This window comes from Gobio gobio, assembly GCF_949357685.1.
Source record: "Gobio gobio genome assembly, chromosome: 22".
Lineage (NCBI taxonomy): Eukaryota > Metazoa > Chordata > Actinopteri > Cypriniformes > Gobionidae > Gobio > Gobio gobio.
In genome coordinates, this window is record NC_137118.1 from 20837774 (window position 1) to 20861936 (window position 24163).

Here is a 24163-nt window from a genome sequence, read left to right on the forward strand (position 1 = left end):
TGCCTCTGCACTCAGTTGGATAGACCTACAACCAGAGCAACGGAGTGACGCATAGTTGTCAACAGAACTCAACTGCACGCACGCTGGAAGTAGAAGATGATGAGTGTAAACGATCTTTGCCGGTGTTGTAAAAAAGAATTTAAGGATACATGGGACGATCATCATTTTTGAGAGAAATAGTAAAGGTGAATGCAGTTACAAACAAGTTCTCCGTTTAGGATTAGAACTAATTCAACCCAAGAGCTCTTTGGTGACGTGCATGATTACGTTACTGTTGAGCATCGGTCCATCATCGTATAAAGCCCGCCCTGACAATTTGATTGGTCCGAACAGCTCTTTGTTTGAGCATAGTTGCTACACAATGGATCAAGTCCAGACTGAACTCCCCGACCTCAAATGTTGTGGGCTGGGCTAAGTTCGGCTGGCATCCAGGCTAGTATTTTACACCTCACAAGGAATAACATTAAGTTTTATTATGGTTACTTTTCTTAAAGAAGACATATGCAGCCTTCAAATGCGACTTCCGGAGGACGCAGCCTTCAAAATGAGACAGCCAATGTATGGGTATGGTTAGGTTTAGGTGGAGGGATATGGTTAGGACTATGTTTTCAGACAGGAATGTTGTTCCAGGGTCAACAAAATATGCTGATCCAGTAAGAAGTCTTACTTGGCAAAATGACTGACCAGGAACATCAAAAGTTTTTGTTGGAATAAAGTGACATGATTTAACAATTTATCTTCTCTCTCACTTCCCGCCAAAGACAGGAAGCTAATTTTAGTGTCGGTATATCAAAATAAAAAGCAAGCCAAGCACACACCATTATTTTTACAATTGTTATGTGTCACACTGTATAAAATTATCCCAGTGAGATCTTGGGTAAAGTCCTAGTGTGACATCGACTTCTGTGCCAGATTCTTCAATACACGTCGCAGCCAACACTTTGGTCAACAGCCCAGACACTTCTTTGGTGATTAAGATTTATCACAAAGGCAGTTAATTGCTGAAATAATGCTAAAGCATTTAAAGACTACATAATGCCTTAAAATGCATCTCAGACAGCAAAATTGTAATGTGAACCCAGCTGTAATTGACGCTTGTGCTGCCACTGCGAATATGAAGTTATAAATATCAGTTTGCATCATGATTCTTTAATTGACACCAACTCAAAAAGTCAGTGCTTACAGAAAGTCTAGAGGTGTGAAGGAAATTTTACATTTAGATGTGTTTTACTATTAGATGTGTTTTTATTTCATCTAGATGTGGTTTTAACTCTTAGAAGTGTTCATTTTACTTAGAGGTGTTTTTACTTAGGTGTGCACTTTAACCTTTTATTCCTAGATGTGTATCACTTGTTAACATTGAACTATTAACATTGAACATGTATTTGTACTAATCATTATTAAAGAAATGTAACCAAGCTTTTAGAAATGCATATGTTAAGTGCAGGAGCTCATTGTTCTGGGTGATAAATGGGAACTAGCTGGCAGGAACATATTGTTCTGAGTGATTGAGTGTTGCAAGGAAGCTGGGTAGTGCAAAAGGTCAAGATGACATGTCGTACTTTAGGTGTGACAAATATGTGCGTGGCTGCAAACAGACTAGGAGTAGACAGGATACGTGAAAATGATGTAGCTTAAGAACAGGAACTTCTGCAGACATGAATATTGTGTTGTCTAGTTAGAATTTATGCTGAACAGGGGTTTTGAATAAAGATGTTTCCTTTTAAAGGCAAACAGAGATTGGGTGTAACCGACCCAGGATGTATGAGGGGTATATAATGATGTCGAGGAGAGCTAACTTTGCCCTTCTCATGACAGACATTCTCTGTATGTGAACTGCCTATTTCTTGCAAGAAATAAAATCATGTTTGATACTTTGACTTTTCAAAGGTTTGGATTTGTATTCCTTCCTCCTCATTTTTCGAATAGAATTATTTCCACAACAAATGGCGACGAGGACGATGGGATGCAGTGAACCAACCGATCGGCGTGATTGAGAGGGCAATTGATTGGCCATCCCGAGAGACCAAAACTCTGCGGCTCAGTATCCTCAATTTAAAGGAGAGAGAATTGTCCTACTCATCACGACGAGCGGAGGTGAACGCACTCCCAGAATTGAACTCACGAGGTCATCAAAAGACGGTGAGAGAAAATTATTTACGTGGTAAATAAGAAATTAAGTAAATATTTGCGTATTGAATATTTCTGCTAAAAGGGTCAGAGATTTGGAATAAGCCTGAAAGTAAGTTTCCAAACAGGGTTTGAGAATAAGAGTTTCTCAAATGCCAAGTGTTAATTGTTTTCCCAAAAGGGCCAGGAGTTGCGAGAATAAGCTAGAAATTTCTCGAGCGTCCAAACAAGGTGCAGTTTGAAATAAGCCTGACAGTAACTTTCAAACATTGATTAAGGCACTTGTTTGGGAAAAAGACCTAGCATCGACGGATGTGGGCAGTTTTGAAAGTCCTAAATTGACGAATTTAGGCAGGCGTGGTGGCCACGCTGGGGGAAAGAATTAACACAGTATAATATAGCACGTGGTGACCACGTGAGAGAAAGGATTCAATTACGCAAATATAAACACTGTTAATAGAAACAATGGGTAATGAGAATTCGAAAAGCGTGGAGGAGGAACAGGTTAATTTCTCTAAGAGCTCATATAAAGCTATGGACAAAATAATGGGAACTTGGTATCATGCTTTTGTGGCGTTTTTGATAAGTCAATATGGGTTTAACGGGGGTTTAAGTGTGTCACATTTGACTCAGACTAAAATAAATTGGGCGGCTCATGTTGTAAAAAAGAAGGACAAAGAGCATTACGATAAATGTGGTGAAATCATAGTAAAATGGTTGGATGAGGCAGCACGCAGACAACAAAAACAAGTCTGTCGGGCCATCGCACCATTATACTCTGATAAGGAAAGAGAGGAGGCTTCAAAGAAAGCACTAATGAATCTTAAAAATTACTGTAGTGAGATTGCTGACTTTTCTTCTCCCTTTTTCGGTCACTACCCGAGAACGATGGTGGAGGACGGGACGTATCCGGCTTGGCGCCCACCTGCTCTCTATCCTGCTCCAAGTGAGGCTGCTCCAGCTGTGGGAGAGGCAAGCGCACCGACTGCACCGCGGCCCAATACACACCAAAAGAGGAAGAGAGAAGTGACAAAGCGACAACGCGCTCGGGTGCACTGTACAGAGAAGACAAACAACAGAAGTGCAACAAAGACTTGGAAGACCTGCTCAGCAAAAACATGAGAAAGTTGACTTTGCACGCACGATGGACATTAACCAAGTTCGTCAATGCACTCAAGGAAAAGATGAAACCACTGAAGCATATTTCCTTCGACTAAAAGAGTGTTTTGATCGCCATGGTGGTATGGAAAAAACCCCCCGCCAACAGACCAAGGGGCGGAAGCCCTGGGGTCCGATCCGTATGATGACTATTTGAGAACTTTGTTCATGGATGGACTTGACAGAGAAATTTCAAAAGAAATTGAAAGAAGCTGTGTTGGATGGCAATTGGCCTCCACAGCTGAGATCCGACGACATGCGAAACATCATGAGGAAATCATCAAGAAGCAAAGAACAGCCAAAATCACCAAGCAAGACAAAGATTTTTCTCTAGCTCTGATGGCGCTGCAACACAACAACTCCAGACCAAACCGCTACAACAAAAAAGGTGGTGGCGGAAAAGGAAAGGGACGGGGTCGCGGAAAAGATAAACATTTTTCGCAGAATGGGCAGCGTCCAGATCGAGACACCTGTTTTACCTGCGGAGAAAAGGGACATTGGCGTGACACTTGCCCGCAAGCAGCAAGCAGTGCGGAGCAGGCAGATTGAGAGGAGGGGGGTGCGAGCGACGGGTCTCCGGTCTCTCCATCAGATAAGTATCATTCTCTTTCCGTTTCTGACTCTGCTCTCTGCAATGAAGAAGTGCTTGCTAATGTTTTCTATAGAGCTAAAAATTCTTTACCTTTGATAGAAGTAAATGTTTTGGACAAAACATTATTGTTTCTGTTAGACACTGGTGCATGCAACTCGATAATTAAAGAAACAGAATTGACAGCACCGATTCCACTTTCTGGAAAGAAAACTTTCTCCAGAAGTGCGACCGGTCATGTGGTCGTTGAACCATTCTCAACGCCGTTTGAGTGTTCAATTAATGAGAAAAAATTCAAGCATTGTTTTCTGATTTCTCAGTCATGTCCAGTTAATTTGATGGGAAGAGATTTATTGTGTAAGCTGGGTATTTCTGTTCACTGTACTACTAAGGGGCTTCATGCTGACATGAGGATGTTGCATTTAGACGCAGAGGAAACCTCTCTGTTTGTATATGAATGGCAAGTTTCAAACACGTGTCTGACCACAAAGGCTCATGACAGGGTGTTGTCATCATCTGACTTCATGAATGACTCAGATCTGCACTGTACTTCACATGTCAGCATTGAATCTGATGATGAATTTGCGCAGCGTTGGTTTGATGTGGATGTGGAAGATGTAAAGACAGACTATCTGTATTGGACAAACCACTGGTGTGTTTTAAGTGTGAAACTGACTGACAAACAGGCAATGTTTTATGACGTGGAAAATGCACAGCCTCATATCTCACTGGCCAAACCAGTGAAGGCTGAATGGCGTGACGCGGGTCCCTTCATGGTCAAGTGCCATGAACTGACCGACTGGGTCATAATAGATCAAAAAAGAATGATCTGCCAGAGTGAAAGTACCGGATGGTTCAAACAACCATGTCATAAAACATTGAGGGGTTTGAGAGCAGTCACAGTGTTGGAAGAGGAAATGAAATTTGACAATCTGACTTTATCGGATCTCCCTGTCATCCCCGAGGGGTTGGAGGGAGTTCCGAGTTGTCTGTGGGCTAAAGATAAATATGATGTGGGTCTGATTGCAGGATGTGAGCCTGTTCGAATTAAACCTAAATCTGAATACAGACCAAAGAAAATGCAGTATCCTTTGAAAAAGGAAGCGATTGATGGCATTACGCCCGTGTTTAACTCTTTGTTGGAAAAAGGGGTCATCGTTGAATGTCCGGACTCACCTGTCCGTACTCCAATTTTTCCGGTAAAGAAAATAAGGGACGCAAATCAAGCTGTGGAATATAGATTTGTACAGGATCTTAAAGCAGTTAATGACGCTGTAGAAGCGCGCGCACCAAACGTTCCGAACGCTTATACGATCCTCGCTCAGATTCCAGCTGACACTAAATTTTATACGCTTGTTGATATTTCAAATGCGTTTTTCAGCGTACCAGTGCATCCTGACTCACAATTTTGGTTTGCATTTAATTTCAATGGTAAAGCTTTCACCTTTACACGTTTGTGTCAGGGATATTGCGAATCTCCAACAATATTCAACGAAGCTTTAAAACGCAGTTTGGAAGATTTGATACTTCCACCTGGCGTGGCTCTCTTGCAGTATGTTGATGACTTGTTACTTTGCTGTCCAAACGAACATGTCTGTAAGCAGGCTACCATCATATTGTTAACTTACTTGGCAGAACGGGGCCACAAGGTTAACCCGAGTAAAGTAGCTATAAGTCAAACCAAAGTTACCTTTTTAGGTCACGTGTTGACAGCAAATGGGAAGTCATTGTCTGACAAAAGAATCACGGCAATACAAAAGATTCCTAAACCGATCACTAAAAAGCAAATGATGTAATTTTTAGGAATGACCTCATATTGCAGAACGTTCATTCCTAGCTACAGCGAAAAGGAAGGGCCTCTGTCGGCATTAATTTATGGTCAGGAAATGGCAGCCTCTGACAAAGTGACATGGACCGCAGAGGCAGAAAGTGCCTTTTGTGAAATGAAACAGGCTTTGCTGAGTTCTCCTACTCTTGGTATTCCAAATCCTGAAAAGCCTTTTACACAGACAGTAGCTGAGAAAAATGGCTACATGTCATCTGTCTTGTTACAGAATCACGGGGAAAAACAAAGACCCGTCGGATACTTTTCAACAAAATTAGACGCAGTCGCGAGGGGGCTTCCTGCTTGTCTAAGAGCTGTTGCTGCAGCTGAGAGAGCTGTGGTAGCCTCTAGAGATTTCGTAGGTTTCAGTGAGCTAACACTGTTAGTACCACATGCTGTCTCTGATTTTGCTAGAACAGAAGACTTCTCATTTATCTGCAGCTCGCTGGCTGAGATATAATTTTGTGTTGTTAGAAATGCCTAACATTACTATAAAACGATGTAATGTTTTAAATCCCGCAAACTTGCTCCCCACGGAACAAGACGGGGAGCCACACTGTTGTGTTTCAGCTTTGGAACAGATATGTAGTCCAAGACCAGACTTGCAAGATGAGGCTTTAGCCAACAGTGACATGATTCTTTACGTGGATGGATCCTCCAGTAAAGATGCATTGGGCAAAAACAGAGCTGGTTATGCAGTTGTTTCATTAACTGAGGTTCTGGAACAACAACCACTGCCATCACATTTTTCAGCACAAGCTGCTAAATTGGTTGCTCTGACTGCAGCATGCAAATTGGCAAGTGGCCAACGTGTTACAATTTACACTGACTCAAGGTATGCTTTTGGCGTTGTACATGATTATGGCTCGTTATGGAGACATCGAAAGTTTTTGAAAGCAGATGGAAAGCCGATCTTGAATCACCTGCTGGTGGGTCAATTGTTGGATGCTTTGATGTTGCCAAAAGAAGTGGCAGTGTGTAAATGTCTGGCCCACACACCAGGAAATTATGACGTTTCCAAAGGAAACAGACAAGCAGACATAGCTGCAAAAGCTGCGGCTCTGCTTCCTATTCAGATAACCGCAGCAGCACGGCTAGATGAGGAAATAGGGGACATAGAAGCGATGCAACAGCATGCATCTGATAATGATAAGAAGAAATGGAGAGATGCAGGCTGTGTGTATAAAAATAATCAGTGGTGGGGCCCCAATGAAAAACCATGTTTACCTTCTCATTTCTTTCAGGCATATGCGAAACTGACACATGGATTGGACCATGCTTCCAAAACGGGAATGTTTTCCATTATGAAAAATAACTGGTTTACCAAAGGTTTTTCCACAGTGGCAGCAGATTTTTGCAGCAGATGTCTGATTTGCGGAACTAACAATGTGGCAAGGGGTCAGGCAATGAGACAGGCGGGGCATCCCAGGCCACCAAGACCATTCTCACATGTAATGCTTGATTATATCGAATTGACACAATCAGATAAAAAGAAATACTGCATCGTTGCTGTAGATCTTTTCTCAGGATGGGTGGAAGTTTTGCCAACATCAAAGGCAGATGCACAAGGGGTGGCGAAATTACTCCTACAGGAGATTGTCCCACGATGGGGAATCCCTGAAAGATTGTCGAGTGACAATGGCTCACATTTTGTAAATAATGCAATTTCAGCCGTGGAAGCGTTTCTGGGTACTCCCTGGAAACACTTTTGTTCCTATCATCCGGAATCAGCCGGAGCGGTAGAGAGACAGAACCAGGTTCTGAAAAACAAACTGGTAAAAATTTGCGATGAGACAGGGCTTTCATGGCCTAAGGCTCTGCCCATTGCTTTGACTTATATGAGAATGAGGAAGAGGGGGCGAGCACAGCTCTCACCATTCGAGATTCTGTTTGCTCGTCCACCTCACATGGGCTGGGAACCACACAAACCTAGACCACTGCCTGACACCACTCTTTGTGAACATGACATGTTGCAATATTGTGTTGAACTGGATAAGGTGTTCTGTGATATCTCAAAACAGGTACAGGCAGCAGCTCCAGAGCCAGCTGAGACGGCCCTGCACAGCATCAGGCCAGGTGATTTCGTGCTGATAAAGGATCTGAGGCGAAAACACTGGAGAGCAAAGAGGTGGCAGGGGCCATTTCAAGTGTTGCTGACAACTCACACTGCGGTGAAAGTTGCGGAGAGGGCTCCGTGGATTCATGGGACGCACTGTAGGAAGGTGCCAGCTCCTGTGGTAGCTGCAACGGAAAAGGAACCCCAGGTATCAGCTCATGCGGTAGCTGCGACAGATGTATCAGCTCATGCGGTAGCTGCAACGGAAGAATAACCTGGAGCATCAGCTCACGCGGTAGCTGCAACGGAAGAAGACTTCCATACACAGCCTACGAGCACCAAATAGGGCACCAGAGGCGGATGCCACAGTGCCTGAGACTGAGGAACACGAGGATGAGAGCGAACATGCGTTTGACTAAGAAATGAAGTAGTCATGGGAAAATTTACTTGGTGTAAATTACTATGATTATGATTATGTCAAATTTTGTGTGTATGTTCTTTAAAATGAACATGGGGTGGATTGTGAAGGAAATTTTACATTTAGATGTGTTTTACTATTAGATGTGTTTTTATTTCATCTAGATGTGGTTTTAACTCTTAGAAGTGTTCATTTTACTTAGAGGTGTTTTTACTTAGGTGTGCACTTTAACCTTTTATTCCTAGATGTGTATCACTTGTTAACATTGAACTATTAACATTGAACATGTATTTGTACTAATCATTATTAAAGAAATGTAACCAAGCTTTTAGAAATGCATATGTTAAGTGCAGGAGCTCATTGTTCTGGGTGATAAATGGGAACTAGCTGGCAGGAACATATTGTTCTGAGTGATTGAGTGTTGCAAGGAAGCTGGGTAGTGCAAAAGGTCAAGATGACATGTCGTACTTTAGGTGTGACAAATATGTGCGTGGCTGCAAACAGACTAGGAGTAGACAGGATACGTGAAAATGATGTAGCTTAAGAACAGGAACTTCTGCAGACATGAATATTGTGTTGTCTAGTTAGAATTTATGCTGAACAGGGGTTTTGAATAAAGATGTTTCCTTTTAAAGGCAAACAGAGATTGGGTGTAACCGACCCAGGATGTATGAGGGGTATATAATGATGTCGAGGAGAGCTAACTTTGCCCTTCTCATGACAGACATTCTCTGTATGTGAACTGCCTATTTCTTGCAAGAAATAAAATCATGTTTGATACTTTGACTTTTCAAAGGTTTGGATTTGTATTCCTTCCTCCTCATTTTTCGAATAGAATTATTTCCACAACAGAGGTCACTAGTAATCATCACACTGATGGTAATTACGTGATGAGTGCATATAAATGCTATCATTCTGATTTCAACATAGCATTATGTGCAGGCAAACAGAATTTGAGACCTAATCTAGTCTCAAAGGAGTCTATAAAAATTACATAAAAAATAAAAAAATCTATGCAATGAAACATCCAATCGCAAGGTTTGACCAATAAAGAAACTCTTTAAACTTTAAATTTTATTTTACGTTTGCAAATGTTTCCTTTTCACATTACAGAGCATTTTGTTCCCCTGTACACTGCTATAAAAGGTCACAGGAACAGCACACAAACATACAAAATAGTTTTAACAAACTTCATTTTTTTAAATACATTTTCCTCTACCCTGGTACAGTGCCCAACCATAGCAAAATTGTCTCAGTCAAATGTATACAATCTTATTTACAGATGAACATTTGATCAAAGTGCTTGAAGAATCCTGATCATGTTTTCCAGAGAGGGATATATACAAATGTTTTACAAATGTTGTAACAGCACTTTTCCCTATAGAGCTTTTTTGAACCCAGAAAGACACACGAAGCTTCATAATAATGTGTCTCTGGGAAATAATGTCCATCTGGAAAACAGAAAGAACGAAACTTACATCTTAAAGACATGGCCATCTAAAATAGGCATTTTTCATTTAAATATTTCAGGCATCCACACACACTACTGGCCATCTATTCTTGATTCTGGTTCTCCAGCTATGCCGTCATCCTTGTAAGTAGGAAAGTAAGGCTGTTGAATCATTTTGGGACCGTTATGGTGTAAGTGAAGGTAAAAACCCAAACCCTCGTGCTTTGCTTTGAACACACTCAGCGTGAGCAGGATGCAAATACTTTCTCGTACCACAAGTGACATCCTCTTATTGGTGAAAAAAACTTGGAAATGCACTTCAGAAGGCAGCTAGTTGTGAAACCGTTGAAACGGCAGCAGTTGCCATTGGTGCCAAGTGGCTAGTAAATAAACTGGAGCATTGTGGGGGGTTTTGGGTTATGACAAGTCATCTTCTGTGTTTACCACTGAAATCTGCAGGAAAAGGACAAGAAAATTAGGGGACTGAAATTCTAGAGGCATTACATCTTGTTAGGAAAACTAAAGAAAAAACCTGATTTCTGGCATAAAATATAAAAAGAGCCATATTCCACAAACAAATAACCATAAGCCCCGTTTATACCTGGTATAAAAGATGTCTTTTGGTCGATCGAATAACCATAAAGTGGATTGACGGCATGACGCTAAAGACAGGTATTAAGGGGGTCTAAACAATTGAGCTTGCTCACTTTCGTCCACTTCCAGAGGTAGTCGAAAACACATTTGACTGGATTGCTTTCAAGTGCAAACGCTCATGTGGTCGAACGTGTTCGAAACTGCCACAAAATATAGCCTACGGAATGCGTGAGCTTGAAAAACGGCATACATTTACCAACCCATAGACCCTCCCCTCAAAGAAATCAGGACAAAAGTGGAAAAAAACAGATGGAATAAAACACCAAGTGTAAACGGGTATGTGTCACCCTCGTCTGCTTGTGATCTGATCGACCAAAAACATCTTAATACCAGTGTGAACAGGTCCTACAGAACTAATCAGCACTTTCAATTTTGGCATTATGGCATAGCATGTTCCAATGTTTGTAACAATGAGATAGATGACGAATCTATGTTTCATTAATCTCAAACCTCAGATAATGATTATGTGTTACTCACAGCAGGATATGTGTGGCCTACAGAAGCACTGTGTCTACTGATATCGATATTGAGGTCTTCCTCTGTGGTCTTCAGATATACTGGATTATCGAAGTTCATGCTCTTCTTATTTTTGATCTGCCAGTTGCGCCACATTAAGTAACCACCCGCAGCAGCCATGGCCAATAACACTGTAGGCAAAGAATGATTAATTTAATAACCAACAACTCATCTGTAAGAACAGTGAACATGTTCTAGCCAATGTTAAGAGATGAAAAAACTCCAAAACTATCCTGACAAATGCAAATTTCTTTCCTATGTGACATTTGCCCAAACTTTATTTCAATATTGAAGGGCTTGTCGCCTTTATTACAAGCTAAATGTCCGTAGTTACGTCACAGCCGTTGCTACTTGCTAGGCTGGTTTAAAGGTGCACTTTATACATGTTTGCGGCATCTAGTGGTGAGGTTGCGAATTCCAACCACTCACCCCTCCCTTTCGAAGCACATGGAGAAGCTACGGTGGACAACTCAGGACAAAGATGTCGTCGTCTGAGACAGTAGAGAGTAGCTAGCGCTCTGTAGAGCAGTTTGTCAGTTTAGGGCTACTGTAGAAACATGGCGGCGCAAAATGGCAACTTCACTGTAAGGGGACCCGTGGTCTATGTAGATAGAAATGGCTCAGTCGAAGGTAATAAAAACATAACGGTTCATTATGCAAGGTCTTTATACACCACTGAAAACATAGTTATGTATATTAAATTGCATTTCTGTCAATAGATCTTCAAATATTACACACTGCACCTTTAAGGTGGTATTATCAGGAATGACACGTTTATTCTACAAAGAATTTGACTGGTCAATAACAGGAGTAGTGCAAGATTTTTGGTCCATTTTCCCTGAAAGAGGAAGTCTGGTTTTTAAATGGTTAGCGGTCAACTTTTAGGGTAGGGACAGACCAAACGACGCCACAGAACTAGCGCTGATGAAAGCCGACTGTGTTGTCGCCTCACGTTGAGGCAAAAAAGCTGCACTTGAACACACCGAGAACTACAGCCAACTGTCAACTAGCATACGTGTTCTGAACCTGCGTGTAATGAGAAAACTGTCTAATTCTGCAGATATATTTGTCTATATTATTTTAATTAAAATTAGAACAGCCTTCTATCTGTACCATTTCGACGACTTTGCTCGCTGTTTTGCTATTATTCTTGTGTACCGACTCATTCACAGAGCGATCTCTGATTGGTTGTTCAGCTTACTCACCGACGGCAATTCTACATGCTGAAACGGCTGATAAAACTCAGACGTCATCCGACTACAACCAACAGTGCGGAACACACCACGGAAAAACTAAATTCCGCAAAAATGGCCCGACGTTGCCCGAAGGCCAATCGCCGGCTTGGTGTGTCCCGGGCTTCAGGAATACATTAAAATACATGGAATGAAAGTCTCAAAAAGGCTCAAAATTGTTGCCATTGGAATTCAACAACTAACTCAGCTAACAATAAATATTACAATTGCATACAGCTTATCATTACAGGAGCAGAAACAATGTACTTACACACAGGTAGAATAGCCCAGGCAGCAGCGGATCCTTTGGCCGATGAATTGACTTCATGTATGGAGGTGCTTATGTTTCCTTCTAAAAAAGTAATGTAAAGGAAATGAAAAACTATATCAAGAGTCAACAAAGCAAGATAATATGAGATATGGTGTTGATGGAGTGAGGTTGAATAAACAAGCATGAACGGGGGGGGGGGGTGGTTAGGATTAAGATTTTTTTTTAAGGGTAAGATTTTCTATTCTACATGCAGTGTTAAAGACTGACTACAGTTCAAGTAGATGAGCGGCAACTAGCCTTACCAGCATGAACTGGTTCAGAGGCAACCCTCGGTATTGCAGATGCTTAAAAAAAATTACAAGTATAATCACTGGAGGCTCTTTTTCCATATAACTAATATGTTAATGTGTTTCACAATTCTTCATCAAAATGCATGCAACAAATAATCCAACCACAGTCAATGTTATCCACATTATTAACATAGCACAGCCATTTGTAAATTAAGGGTGTGTTCACAATTGCAGTTCGGTTCGCTTGGTTCGTTTCACCCGGACCAAAAAAAACAACAACAAACATTTAGTCCTGATCGGCTTAGCATTCACATTGGCAATTTTAACGGCAAACCTAAACAGAAGAGGCAGGCAGGGGGAACCTTCCGCTCCGCTTCTCAGTGTTGATCTGCAAGATGTGTGCAAACGTGCTGCAGAGAAACGAAATATTCTGTGGCCGACCGTGGTAGCAGAGACTGCAAAGCCTCGCTTCAAGGGTAAGAGGCTGCCAAGAGCGAAACGGGCAGCTCGACAGCTCCTTCCAGTATTTCCAGTGAATGCCCCGCATCGTTAGCGTTAATATCTCCAACACTACAGAGTGAGGGAGAGGGGATTGAAGCTGATATTAATAGCTCTGAGGTGGCCAGGGAAATATTGGCTGGCGGGGATCATTCATATGCTATACAAAGATCTGTGGTCTCTCCTGTTGCGCAGAGATCTACTGTCTCAGGCAGAGGGGAGATCTTTCATCCTCATCCAGAACGCCTGGTGCTATGGGCCTGGCCGGTGAGTGGTTCAACTTGATAACACCGTCAGACAAGACCAGTTGTGTTCAAGACCGTACAAAATGTTAGAGCTTTGTCTACTAGGTCTCTTTATGAGTGCAAGTGGGGCGTGTTTGAACGCTGGTGCCCAGCTAAACAAGTATTCAGTGGCAGTCGTTCTATCACTTCTGCAGGATTTGATAGACCAAGGGAAAGCGTTTAACCATAAAAGCGTTTCTGGTTGCTATATCTGCTTGTCACATCCTTTAGTATGCAGGTTCATGAAGGGCGCACGCCACGCTTTGCCAGTTTTCAAACCGCTTTCCCCTTCGTGGGACTTGGGATTAGTACTTGATGCTCTTTCAGTGTCCCCATTTGAACCATAGGACAAGACTGATTTCAAAATATTGTCGTTTAAGACAGCGCGGCAGTTAGCTTTGGCTTCAACAAAGCACGCAAGCGAGATCGATGCACTTTCGGTGCATTCAGCGTGTATGCAATTCACGCCTGGGGATGCAGGGGTAATTCTGAAACCTAATCCTGCATTTATGCCCAAAATAATTAATTCGGTCATCCCTCGTGTTGAGCTGTCATAAGAGAGCATTACAGAGCAGCTAATTCTTAGCTTTAAGGTAACCTAGTAGGGTTTTTTAGGTTAAACCTACGTTTGTTTTAGCGCTGCAGTAAGAACAGGCCAAAAATTACCACCAAAGAAGGATCATGAATGACAAATATGGATGGTACACATTCAAAAATGTAACCGATTGCAAATGAATGCTTGATCAGCAATACATTGACATGTTATGAAGTGAAAGAAACGTACCTGGTCTGCAGCGCAGGCCATCCGAGGAGAGTGTTTGGCCTTGCGGACACACGCAGGTGAATTTAGGGGAATGTTTGTTAATTTGTGGAGCTGGCAGGCACATGAAGGAACAGCCTCCATTCTCCATCTTCTCGTTACACCAGTTGGTCCCTGTTTTGATAAGACAACAAAACCTGTTTACTACCAATACCTCCCCCAGACTCTTCAAGATCAAATCAGAACTTAAATGACATCAAGGCTTCTGTTCCTTCCAAACAAGGGAGAAGTTGGGGAGTCAGAGAATCAGCAAAACATTAAAGACCACCAAAAACAAAATAAACAACTGTTTGGTACGGTTCTAAATAAATTCAGGACACACCAGAGAGCTGAATTAACTCATGGTACACAATGATGTCCTGGGGTTCGTTGAGGTTGCTGGCCAGCACAGTTACATCAGATCCTGTGAACTTGTTCGCGCCATAGATGGCCTCATTCTCACCGTCTGTCCAGAACACTCGATCCTGGGATGGGGAAAACAGTGAGATAAGAGAGGAAAAAAACTTGGTTTGTAAAATCAAATCAACAAATGCTCACTTACTGCTATAGCACAATTTGATGCTTCTATTGATCCAATTTAAGCCAGCTTCAGACTACACAATATCAGCCCAATTTTGGCATGATCCATTTGACAGTTTCATGGTGATTCATAAACCACAATGAGCATCAGGTCTCATGAATCAATCATTTTTATCTTGTGTAGTGTGTCAGTGGATGGCTACCGACGCTGCAGCTGCAACGTTTCACAATATGACAGTACGACTTGCATGTTACATTTTTTGGGGTCCTAGACGTCGGGTTCCATCACACCTGTGACGATGACCAATAGGAGCACCGAAGCTCTTCAGTACACAGCTTTCAAACAGGGCGAAATGAAAGAGACGTTGGTACTGCTACGTGGTAATGAAGGTTCATGGAGCTATGACAACAATACTTCAACCTATATGATGTTGTTTTCTCGAGTGACTACCACAAAATAACATTTTTGGCACTTCAGCAACCCAGTGAGTAATGGAATGGTATTAGGCTAGTAGAAACTTTGATTACGCTCTTGTGAAGTCAGTCACTAACTTTGCCTTCTCAATGACATCATGTACTTCGTTAAAGATGGCTAGTGATAATTGGTCAAGAAGAAACGTGTGGTCAGGAAGCAATGCGTAGTCTGACATGTTTCTTGTCCAAATCGCATAATCTTGCACAGTGACTATCATAACAGACACAAATATTGTGTTGTCTGAACCTGGCATTAGTTGTCAGTTGTAATTGATCTAGTTAGTGTACCTCAAAAACAGTAAGGGCAAAAGGGTGGGCCAGGTAGTCTGGCGACTGTAGCACCTTCCGGCGGTTGTCTCCGTTCAAGTCTACACTACAGAGCATGTGCAGCTTGGAATCCACCCAGTAGAGTCTTCCCTTGATCAAATCTACAGGACAAGAGGCATGATAAGAGTTCATTTCATGATTCTGTCTGGTTGCTAGTTGCTCGCACAATGCCAAAGTCCAAAGAGCCCACCCCCCATTCAACTGGAGTCCTTCAGAGTTTTGCTCCAACACTAATTAAACACCTCAACCAGCTAGGAAAGGCCTTCAGAATTACCTGAAATCTAATTCTGGCATGTGAAAGGCAGGTATGTAGGAGCAGGGTCATTTCTAAAGTCTGCAGGACTGTGGGCCTCCAGGAACGGAGTTTGACCTAAGGACCTGGAGGGCCACAGTCCTGCATTATCTATTGTCCAAACTGATGTCCAAATGCTTCCACAAACCCCTAGCCCATAGATGTCGAACTTCACTCCTTGAGGGTCAGTCCTGCAGAGTTTAGTTCAGACTCTGCTCAAACACACCAGCCTGTAGTTCTCTGGCAATTTATTTAACTTAATTCTACAGGACTCTGGGCCTTTCAGGAGCAGAGTTTAACAACCCTCCCCAAATACAAACAAACAGGCAAACACCACTATAGTTTCTGGGAAAGCAGAATACCCTGATTGCAGGGGTAGCCAACCTTGCTCCTGGAAAGCTAGCATACTGAAGAGTTTAGCTCCAACCCTTATCAAACACACATGAACCAGCTAAATCAAGGTGTTCAGGATTACTAGAAAAATAAATCGGTAGGTGTGTTGAAGTAGGGTCTTCAGAAAGGTAGCCTTCCAGGAGCAGGTTTGGCTACCCCTGCCTTAAAAAAATAAAGTAGGTGAGAAACAAAACTTCACACACCAAGAGTGATTCCATTGGGCCACTGAATGTCTGTGTCAACTAGGACCTGTCTGTCAAACCCGTTCATACCAGACTTCTCAATCTTCGCTGGCTCGCCCCAGTCTGACCAATACAGGAATCTGTAATTGGAGGACAAGTATGCAATTATCTGAAATTTATACTAGCTCAAACCAGATTATCACTTTTAAAAGGTTTTAACTGAGCAACTTTTGGTGGAAATTTATTTGATAATATCCATTCCAATCAATTTACCCTGAAAGAGGATCTACGGCAATAGAGGCTGGTTCTTTCAGGCCGCTGTTAAAGAGCACCTTCCTCTTGGTCCCATTGTAGTTGGCCACAGCTATACTCTTACTGCCCAGGTCTGACCAGTAGATGTTTTTGTAAATCCAGTCCACTGCAATCCCAACAGGCATCTGAACATTGTCAATCACTTTCGTATGACTTGCTTCCTGCTTATCCAATACTGTGCTGCGGGGGGGGGACAAAAGAGCCAAATCACCATGCAAATATGGGTTTGTAAGCCATCGAGTAGTTGTGAGAACAAACATTTCTAACACTTATGCATGAATACCTATTCATATAGTAGTTACTATACAACTTTGCTCTAGTTTAAAGTGTGGCAGAGGCAACAGAGCCAGCGGTTACCTAAAAATCGCCTTCTGCCCCAGGTCAGCCCAGAATATCGTCTGCTGAATGAAGTCAGCATCAAGAGCAACAGTGTTCCGCAGCTGTTCCACAATTTGAGTATATTCACGGCGCTCCAGGCCTAGTTTGCGGATGTCTCTTCGATTGGTGAAAATAAGACAGGGCTCTTTACCTGTAAATGCAAAAAGATGAGTACCATAAATGCAGGAGTTCAAAGTTATCAGGGTGTCTGCAATTTAGTAGAAAATATTAAAACACCTCTCCAAATTTAAGGTCATTAAATGTCTTAAATGCCACAAATGTCTGCAGGTCTTAAATAAGGTCTTTAGAAAGACCGTGTATATATTAGATTACATTAGTAACAAAATTTGTATTAAAATCTTAAAAAAATGTATTTGCTTAAAACAGCAGATACCTCCGGGTTTTTTTACACTTTCAAAATAGTAATGGTGCATTTACACTGGATCGGAGTCTGTGTTTTTTAAGGAATTCCAATGGGAACCAAGCAATGTGGCTTGTTGGATTGATAGTGGATCTTTTGAGATCATCCATGAGCATTGAAAAGTTCAGAAATGCTCACCTTTATGCAAATGTCAAGCACCAGACGAGAGCCCATTGTTTTGAGGTGCAAGTAGTGACCTTGTTTGTTTGAAAAAAATGCAGATTATGCTAAATTTGGTGCATTAATTATATTGTTTACATATTGGAAGCTTTGCAGTTGTTATGCATGTTAAATATTGCAGGTTGGATGCTTTCATTGTGAATAGGCTGGGTTTACACAAGTTATTCAATTTACACCATCTCTTTACTTTGGGCATTCAGAAACAAAGCTTGCAGCTTGTAATTGTGTGTATATAAATGATTATTATATTGGCTGTGTACTTCTGCTGTTGCCGTATAAACACACCGTAACTCTGGCTTGGGCTGTTTCAAAGCAATCCATTTCATTTTTATACTTGCAGTGTTTATGAAAACCTGAAAAATGTCTTGAGAAATGCATGTACCACTGTTGCAGTACCATATGAATAACTTAAAATAAATTCTACTGCCACCATTGGTGTGCATTACATTTTCAATAACTCAGTGGTCTGTCATCAATTATTCCTTACTTGTTTGAATGGGAAACCCAATGTTTAAAACAAGTACAGAACTTGACGAGCTCTTACCTACAGCCTTGCACACTCCAGTTGTGGGGTCCATCTGATAGCCATTGTGACACTCACATTTGTAGCCTCCTTTAAGATTTATACATATCTGACTACATATACCAGGGTTGAGGCACTCATTTACATCTGTGGAGAAACAATCATAGTCTTAGTTCCTGTTGAGGAGCACAGTCACAAAGATCCATTTTGAGGACCCATGATAAATCAATGCTAAATTAATTTTTAGACTACATTGGAACAGTATATGTGTGGCTATTCATACCACCGCAGGTCTTGTGATCGATGAGCTGGAGTCCTGGCGTGCAGTCGCACTCGTAGCCAATCGTCAGGTCGCGGCAGATGTGCGAGCAGCCTCCGTTATTGAGCAGGCATTCGTTCAAATCTGAAACAAAAGGTGGATGGCTGTGATACACACTTGGAATATCAATGCAGCACAATCACAGGAGATGCACGGGTACAACATGCTGAGATTCGCAAGGGATCAATAATCCAGAGGGCTTCCACATAATGAACGTCCCCAATGTCCTTGAATCCGGTTTGAAAACATGGAGCGTGCTACTCAATATTGACTCCATGCTGGACAAATGTGCCATAACACTTATAGCTTGAATGACTGATGTTTTGAGCCCATGTCACCTAGTCGTGGATTACAAGATAAGTTGTGCTTGTTCTATATGGCAAAAAACAGTAACAATTACTGTCCTCTGTCCACAAACTGTGTATATGTGCATGGTATCCTATAAAAGCCAAAAAAAGAGGCTAACAGAAGCATTTTCTTGAATGGTGTAAAAAAAAAAATCCAATCGTACCAAGATGGTAGTTTAACAAACTCAGGGTTACAGGATTAGTTTTGAGTTGACAAAACCAAACCAATCTATGCAGGCTTTGTTGGTCCCATGATGCTGATCATCAGCTTTCTCTGTCAACTCAGGCTTTGATCCTGAGTTTAGGAGTTTAGCTGTGACATCAGTAGTGAACAGCCAATCACATGCTGTGGATCAGTGAAACTGAGATTCATTTCTCTCTTCTGCAGAATATTACATGATTGAAAAATATTAAGAATTTAAACAAATAGACAGGAAGAAAAGAGCTGTCTATGAAAGAGGATAACTTAAAGAAATATCTTATACGTCAATGCAAGTAAAAGTTATGAAGTTAGTTTAGTTGATATATAGAGAGAATTGAACATTTAAGATCACATGTAGTAATTTGTATAGCTTTATTTATTCATTATAAAGCTTATTTGTATGACCTTTATATAGGCTATTAATATTAATTTTAACTAAGTGCCTATTAATGATTGATTAACTAAAATATATAAGGGTATAATTACATAAATGATATCTAAATCATTCAAAAGTATTATTATTATTATAAATAAGCAGTGTTAAAAGCCAGACGCTTTAGTCTTTAAAAAACATTTGCTATAGTGACCTTTAATTTGGAGTAGAAACAGAGTGACTTTATTGCATCAGAGGCGTGTCACTTTGCTCACAGCTGATTGGTCTACTTTCAGTTTAAGATCTCTTATCCAGAGCATAACCTGCCCTGGAGCAGGTTAGCTGTGGAGCGTAAGTTACTATGGAGATGAACACGGCTAAAAGCCAAACCACTTTAATGGTACCTAAAACCCAGGATTGGCACAAACTAAGCTTAAACATATCTGGCTAGCCAGCTAAACCGGCTTCATGGTATAGCCCCCTGATGTAGAAAGTGACACATACAACAAAACAATATAACTTACGAGTCTCACATACAATAGCTGAAGTTAATCATTCCCTCTTTAAAGTCCTTTTTCAAATTTGATTCACAGTGTGTGCATCCAAAGGCGGAAATGGATCAAAATAAAATCTGATCCCACTTTTAAAGGATTAGTTCACCAAAAAAAGATATTTGGTAGCACCCCTAAACCCAACTTTAACCCATGAAGTTACCTTATATTACCCAGTACTTTCTTAAGTACACTGTAAGTACACACAAGTGCACGTATTGTACAATAAAAAGCAACCAGATATTTTGATGAATATTGGTAATGGTAACAAAACAATTTTGGTGAGCACTGACTTACATTTTATGAGTAAATTATGACAAACCATTTTTTGGTGAACTATCCTTTTAAGCACAGAGATCTGGATTATTTTGACTAGATTTTAGCGACGACTTTAGTCACTGATGTTAAGAACTAAACTGATCCTGCAACAGACGCATCAAGAGTAGGGCAGAATTCCTGTTTGGCATTCCTCTTATCCGTCCCCATGGTCCGTTCACACCCCTAACATCTGGAGCCATTTAAGCATTTAGGTCAAAACGTACAGCTTGAAAAAATTTACTCATGCAAACTTTTAGACTCAACAACGCTGTCTAACAGACTACTGTAGCTGTGTGAACTAATTATACTGCAGGTTCTCCCTCCTGATGCACCCATGATGCTTCAGTCAGCAAGTCAACACACTACAGAAACGGTTTCAAGTAAACACTTCTGATCTGGCATTGACATACATTAGGAAGATTTTTTGCTGAGGTCACTTTAATAGTCACAAACTGAATTATGATTGGTGATCTTAAAGGGATAGTTTGCCCAAAAATTCTGCCATAATTACTCACCCTCAGTCGTTCCAAACGCGCAAGACTTTTTTTCATCTTCAGAACACAAATTAAGATCTTTTTGATGCAATCTGAGAATTTTCTGTTCCGCCATTGACAGCTACGCAACTGAAACTTTGAAGCTCCAAAAAGTTAATAAAGAGATCGTAAAACTAATCCATATGAATTGAGTGGTTTAGTCCAAATTTTCTGAAGAGACACACTTGCTTTATATGATGAACAGATTTAATTTAGGCTTTTATTCACATATAAACATTTATCAACTCGCAAGCATGTTCGCTTGATGTGTGACAACCAATGAGGTTCATTCTTGTGTTACACAGCACATTTGAGCTTCGTCGTGGCGGAACAGAAAGCTCTCAGATTTCATCAAAAAGATCTTAATTTGTGTTCTGATGATGAATGAAAGTCTTACAGGTTTGAAATGACATGAGGGTGAGAAATGGCCATTTTCATTTTTGGGTGAACCATCCCTTTAATTGCGCTTATTTGCATAGTGAATTGTGATTGTCTTTGCAGTGTTTTATTTATATCCATTTAAGAATGTAAGTGTAATCTACAGTGTAACTTATTGCAGTGTAACTTATGCAGAATTAAAACCTAATATTTTTGTATTTATACTAGTCAAATGTTAGATGTTATAATTTATTGTTAATTCTGATGTTGAGGAAGTTGGAAATTATACATCAAATAAAAACTCTAAAAACTAATCTATAATTAAATTATGTGACAAGCACAGGAATTGTACACTTTTAAGAATAAACCACATTTGATTATTTGACACAAAATATTTCATTCAAAGCTTTGTGTGCACAAGCGATAGAACTTCTCGAACATTTTCAGATTTATATAGAAAACACTGATGTCAGAAAGCTCAATGGTCTTTGGTAAGGAGAAGAATTGCAAAACACTTATACGTACTGCACTCTTTGATGGGTTCATCACTCCAGTCAGGACAGTCACGGACCTTATTACAAACTTTACTCATCTCAATGCACTCTCCACTCCGACACTTGAACTGGTCAGGACCGCTGCACTGAGTTACTGAGCAAACAAACAACGAGAACATCAGTTTCAGTCAAATATATAGGATGCAAACCAGTAAAAACATGCAAAATTATACTGTATACTGTCAATTGATGGATTGTGACCCAATATAGGATAGTAATTCTGTTAAAAAATGCTAATAATAATAATATATTCATGCAGAGATGCCATATTTTATGCTGGTGGATATATAAAACTGTTTGCTTTCATATTCCGCAAATGTCATAAACTTGGCTGTTAAAGGTAATATTAAAAACTTTCTTGGATTCTAAGGACACTTGTTACTTTTCCAGGTAGAGCATTCTGAGGAAATGTTTTTCAGTTCAACAGACTCACAGTTTTTGCAGTTGACTTCATCTGTGCCGTCTGCACAATCTCGGAACCCGTTGCACTGTCGGCTGCCATGGATACAGCTGCCGTCATCGCACTTGAACTGGTCGGGCCTGCAGGTACGGGCAGCTGCAAATGACATGGACAAACAGAGACCTGTTAGTCAACCAAAAAATCAGAAGCAAGAACATGCAGAAAACAAAAGGTCATGTTTCCATGACAAGAACAGGAATGCACAGTATGCTCCTGCCATATATTCCAAAACAAAACCAAACAAACCCAACAAGGAACATACAGCAGTTTTTCTCGTCGCTGCCATCCTTGCAGTCTGGGTCCCCGTCACAGCGCCACTTCCTGTGTATGCATTCCCCAGAGCCGCATTGCATCTCACTGGGTGAACACTTGGCTGGCGGCGTTGGGTTGCGGCCGCAACGCTCTGGCGACTCATCCGATTGGTCCTGGCAGTCCACATCGTCATCGCATAGCCAGCTTCTAGGAATGCACGTATTGTTCCCACAGGGGATTTCACTGGGGCCACAGGAAGAAGGACCACAGTTCTGTTCGTCGCTGCCATCCCCGCAGTCATCCTCACCATTACAGACGAAATTACGAGACACGCAGCGACCACTGGCACAGGTGAACTCCAGAGGGGCGCATGTAATGTTACCTAATAAAACGACAAAGGAAAACTTCTTATTGTTAACTAAAACAAACTATTACAAATTGGTTTCCGTTGTTTAAATAAAGCCGTAAAAAAAATATACATTTTAGATGGAAAACAAACTTGAAATGGTTCAAGGCCCCAAAATATTTCAAGGGGAATCGAAGAACGAACTAGTGTGAAGTGTAAATGTTCTCTGGTTCATTTATTCTGTTCAGTCCCTCGAGTTCAGAGTAAAAACACACACTGCGAGCGCTTTATAGTAGAAAATGAGGTTGTAATTCTATTTGACATTTGCACTTTTTTTTCATGTTTAATGCTGTAAAGCTGCTTGCTTTTAAACAATCAGTGGTATATTATAAAGTGGTATATAAATCAAATGACGTGACTTCACTGGAGGGCCGAATTGCAGCTTGTGCAAACATACTCACATCACTATGATCAGATGCTTTCTTAACTGCGGTTTTCTCACCGCTGTCATTTTTGATGCATTTATTTTGTTATTGAGAGGAAAGTACGCAGCATATATTTATATATTCATCAACTTTATCCCAAAGCGTAGAACGAGTATATTGGTATACTATACTATAATTTTAAGCACTATATTTACTGATACTGAAATAAAAATAAATGAAAGCTAAATAGAAATATGTATTAATAAATGCATAAATAAATGCATCAATGCAAAATAAAAAAAAATGCATAAATGCTAAATAAATAAATGCATAAATGCATAAGTGAATAAATTAATGCATAAATGCAAAGTAAATAAATAAATAAATGCAAAATAAATGCATAAATAAAAAAATAAAAACTAAATGAATAAATAAATGCATAAAAAAATACATAAATGCATACATGAATAAATGCATAAATAAATGCACAAATAAATAAACAAATAAATAAATAAATGCATAAATGAATGAAAATTAATAAATAAATGCATAAATGCACAAATAAATAAACAAATAAATGAATGCATAAATAAATGCATAAATGAATAAACAAACAAACAAACAAACCATACTTGGTCTTGGAAGAATGATGAGAAATGTTTTAAAATTATAGTAAAATCCCTGAGCAGATGTTTGTGCTATGGCAAATCTGAGCAGAGTTTAAGAAACTGAAGGAGAAAGAGTTTATTACTCTTTAATTTAGGACAAACGCAGAGACGCATTTGATTGGGACTGGATTACAAATCTGTCTATAAAACAAATTTCCCTATCCTAGCCTAATTCAAACAGGGCTTAAAAGAAACAATTAAGATTACAAAATTCCTCAGAGTTTACTTTGGCTCTTGATGACTCA

At 40.5% G+C, this 24163-nt stretch overlaps 1 protein-coding gene across 1 annotated transcript in view; it reads right to left on the reverse strand.

Moving 5' to 3' along the window:
* Positions 1-9235: 9235 nt before the first annotated feature.
* vldlr (very low density lipoprotein receptor) overlaps positions 9236-24163 on the reverse strand; it is a 30706-nt gene continuing 15778 nt past the window's right edge. The window contains exons 5-19 of the mRNA XM_079804783.1: positions 22490-22861; positions 22201-22323; positions 21739-21861; positions 18476-18595; positions 18214-18339; positions 17048-17219; positions 16652-16870; positions 16400-16518; positions 15473-15612; positions 14514-14655; positions 14156-14305; positions 12602-12643; positions 12300-12380; positions 10758-10927; positions 9236-10079 (exon numbers count right to left, since the gene is read on the reverse strand). Coding sequence (XP_079660909.1) covers positions 10044-10079; positions 10758-10927; positions 12300-12380; positions 12602-12643; positions 14156-14305; positions 14514-14655; positions 15473-15612; positions 16400-16518; positions 16652-16870; positions 17048-17219; positions 18214-18339; positions 18476-18595; positions 21739-21861; positions 22201-22323; positions 22490-22861 — 2135 coding nt within the window. The 3' untranslated portion in view covers positions 9236-10043. The remainder of the gene's footprint in view (positions 10080-10757; positions 10928-12299; positions 12381-12601; positions 12644-14155; positions 14306-14513; positions 14656-15472; positions 15613-16399; positions 16519-16651; positions 16871-17047; positions 17220-18213; positions 18340-18475; positions 18596-21738; positions 21862-22200; positions 22324-22489; positions 22862-24163) is intronic.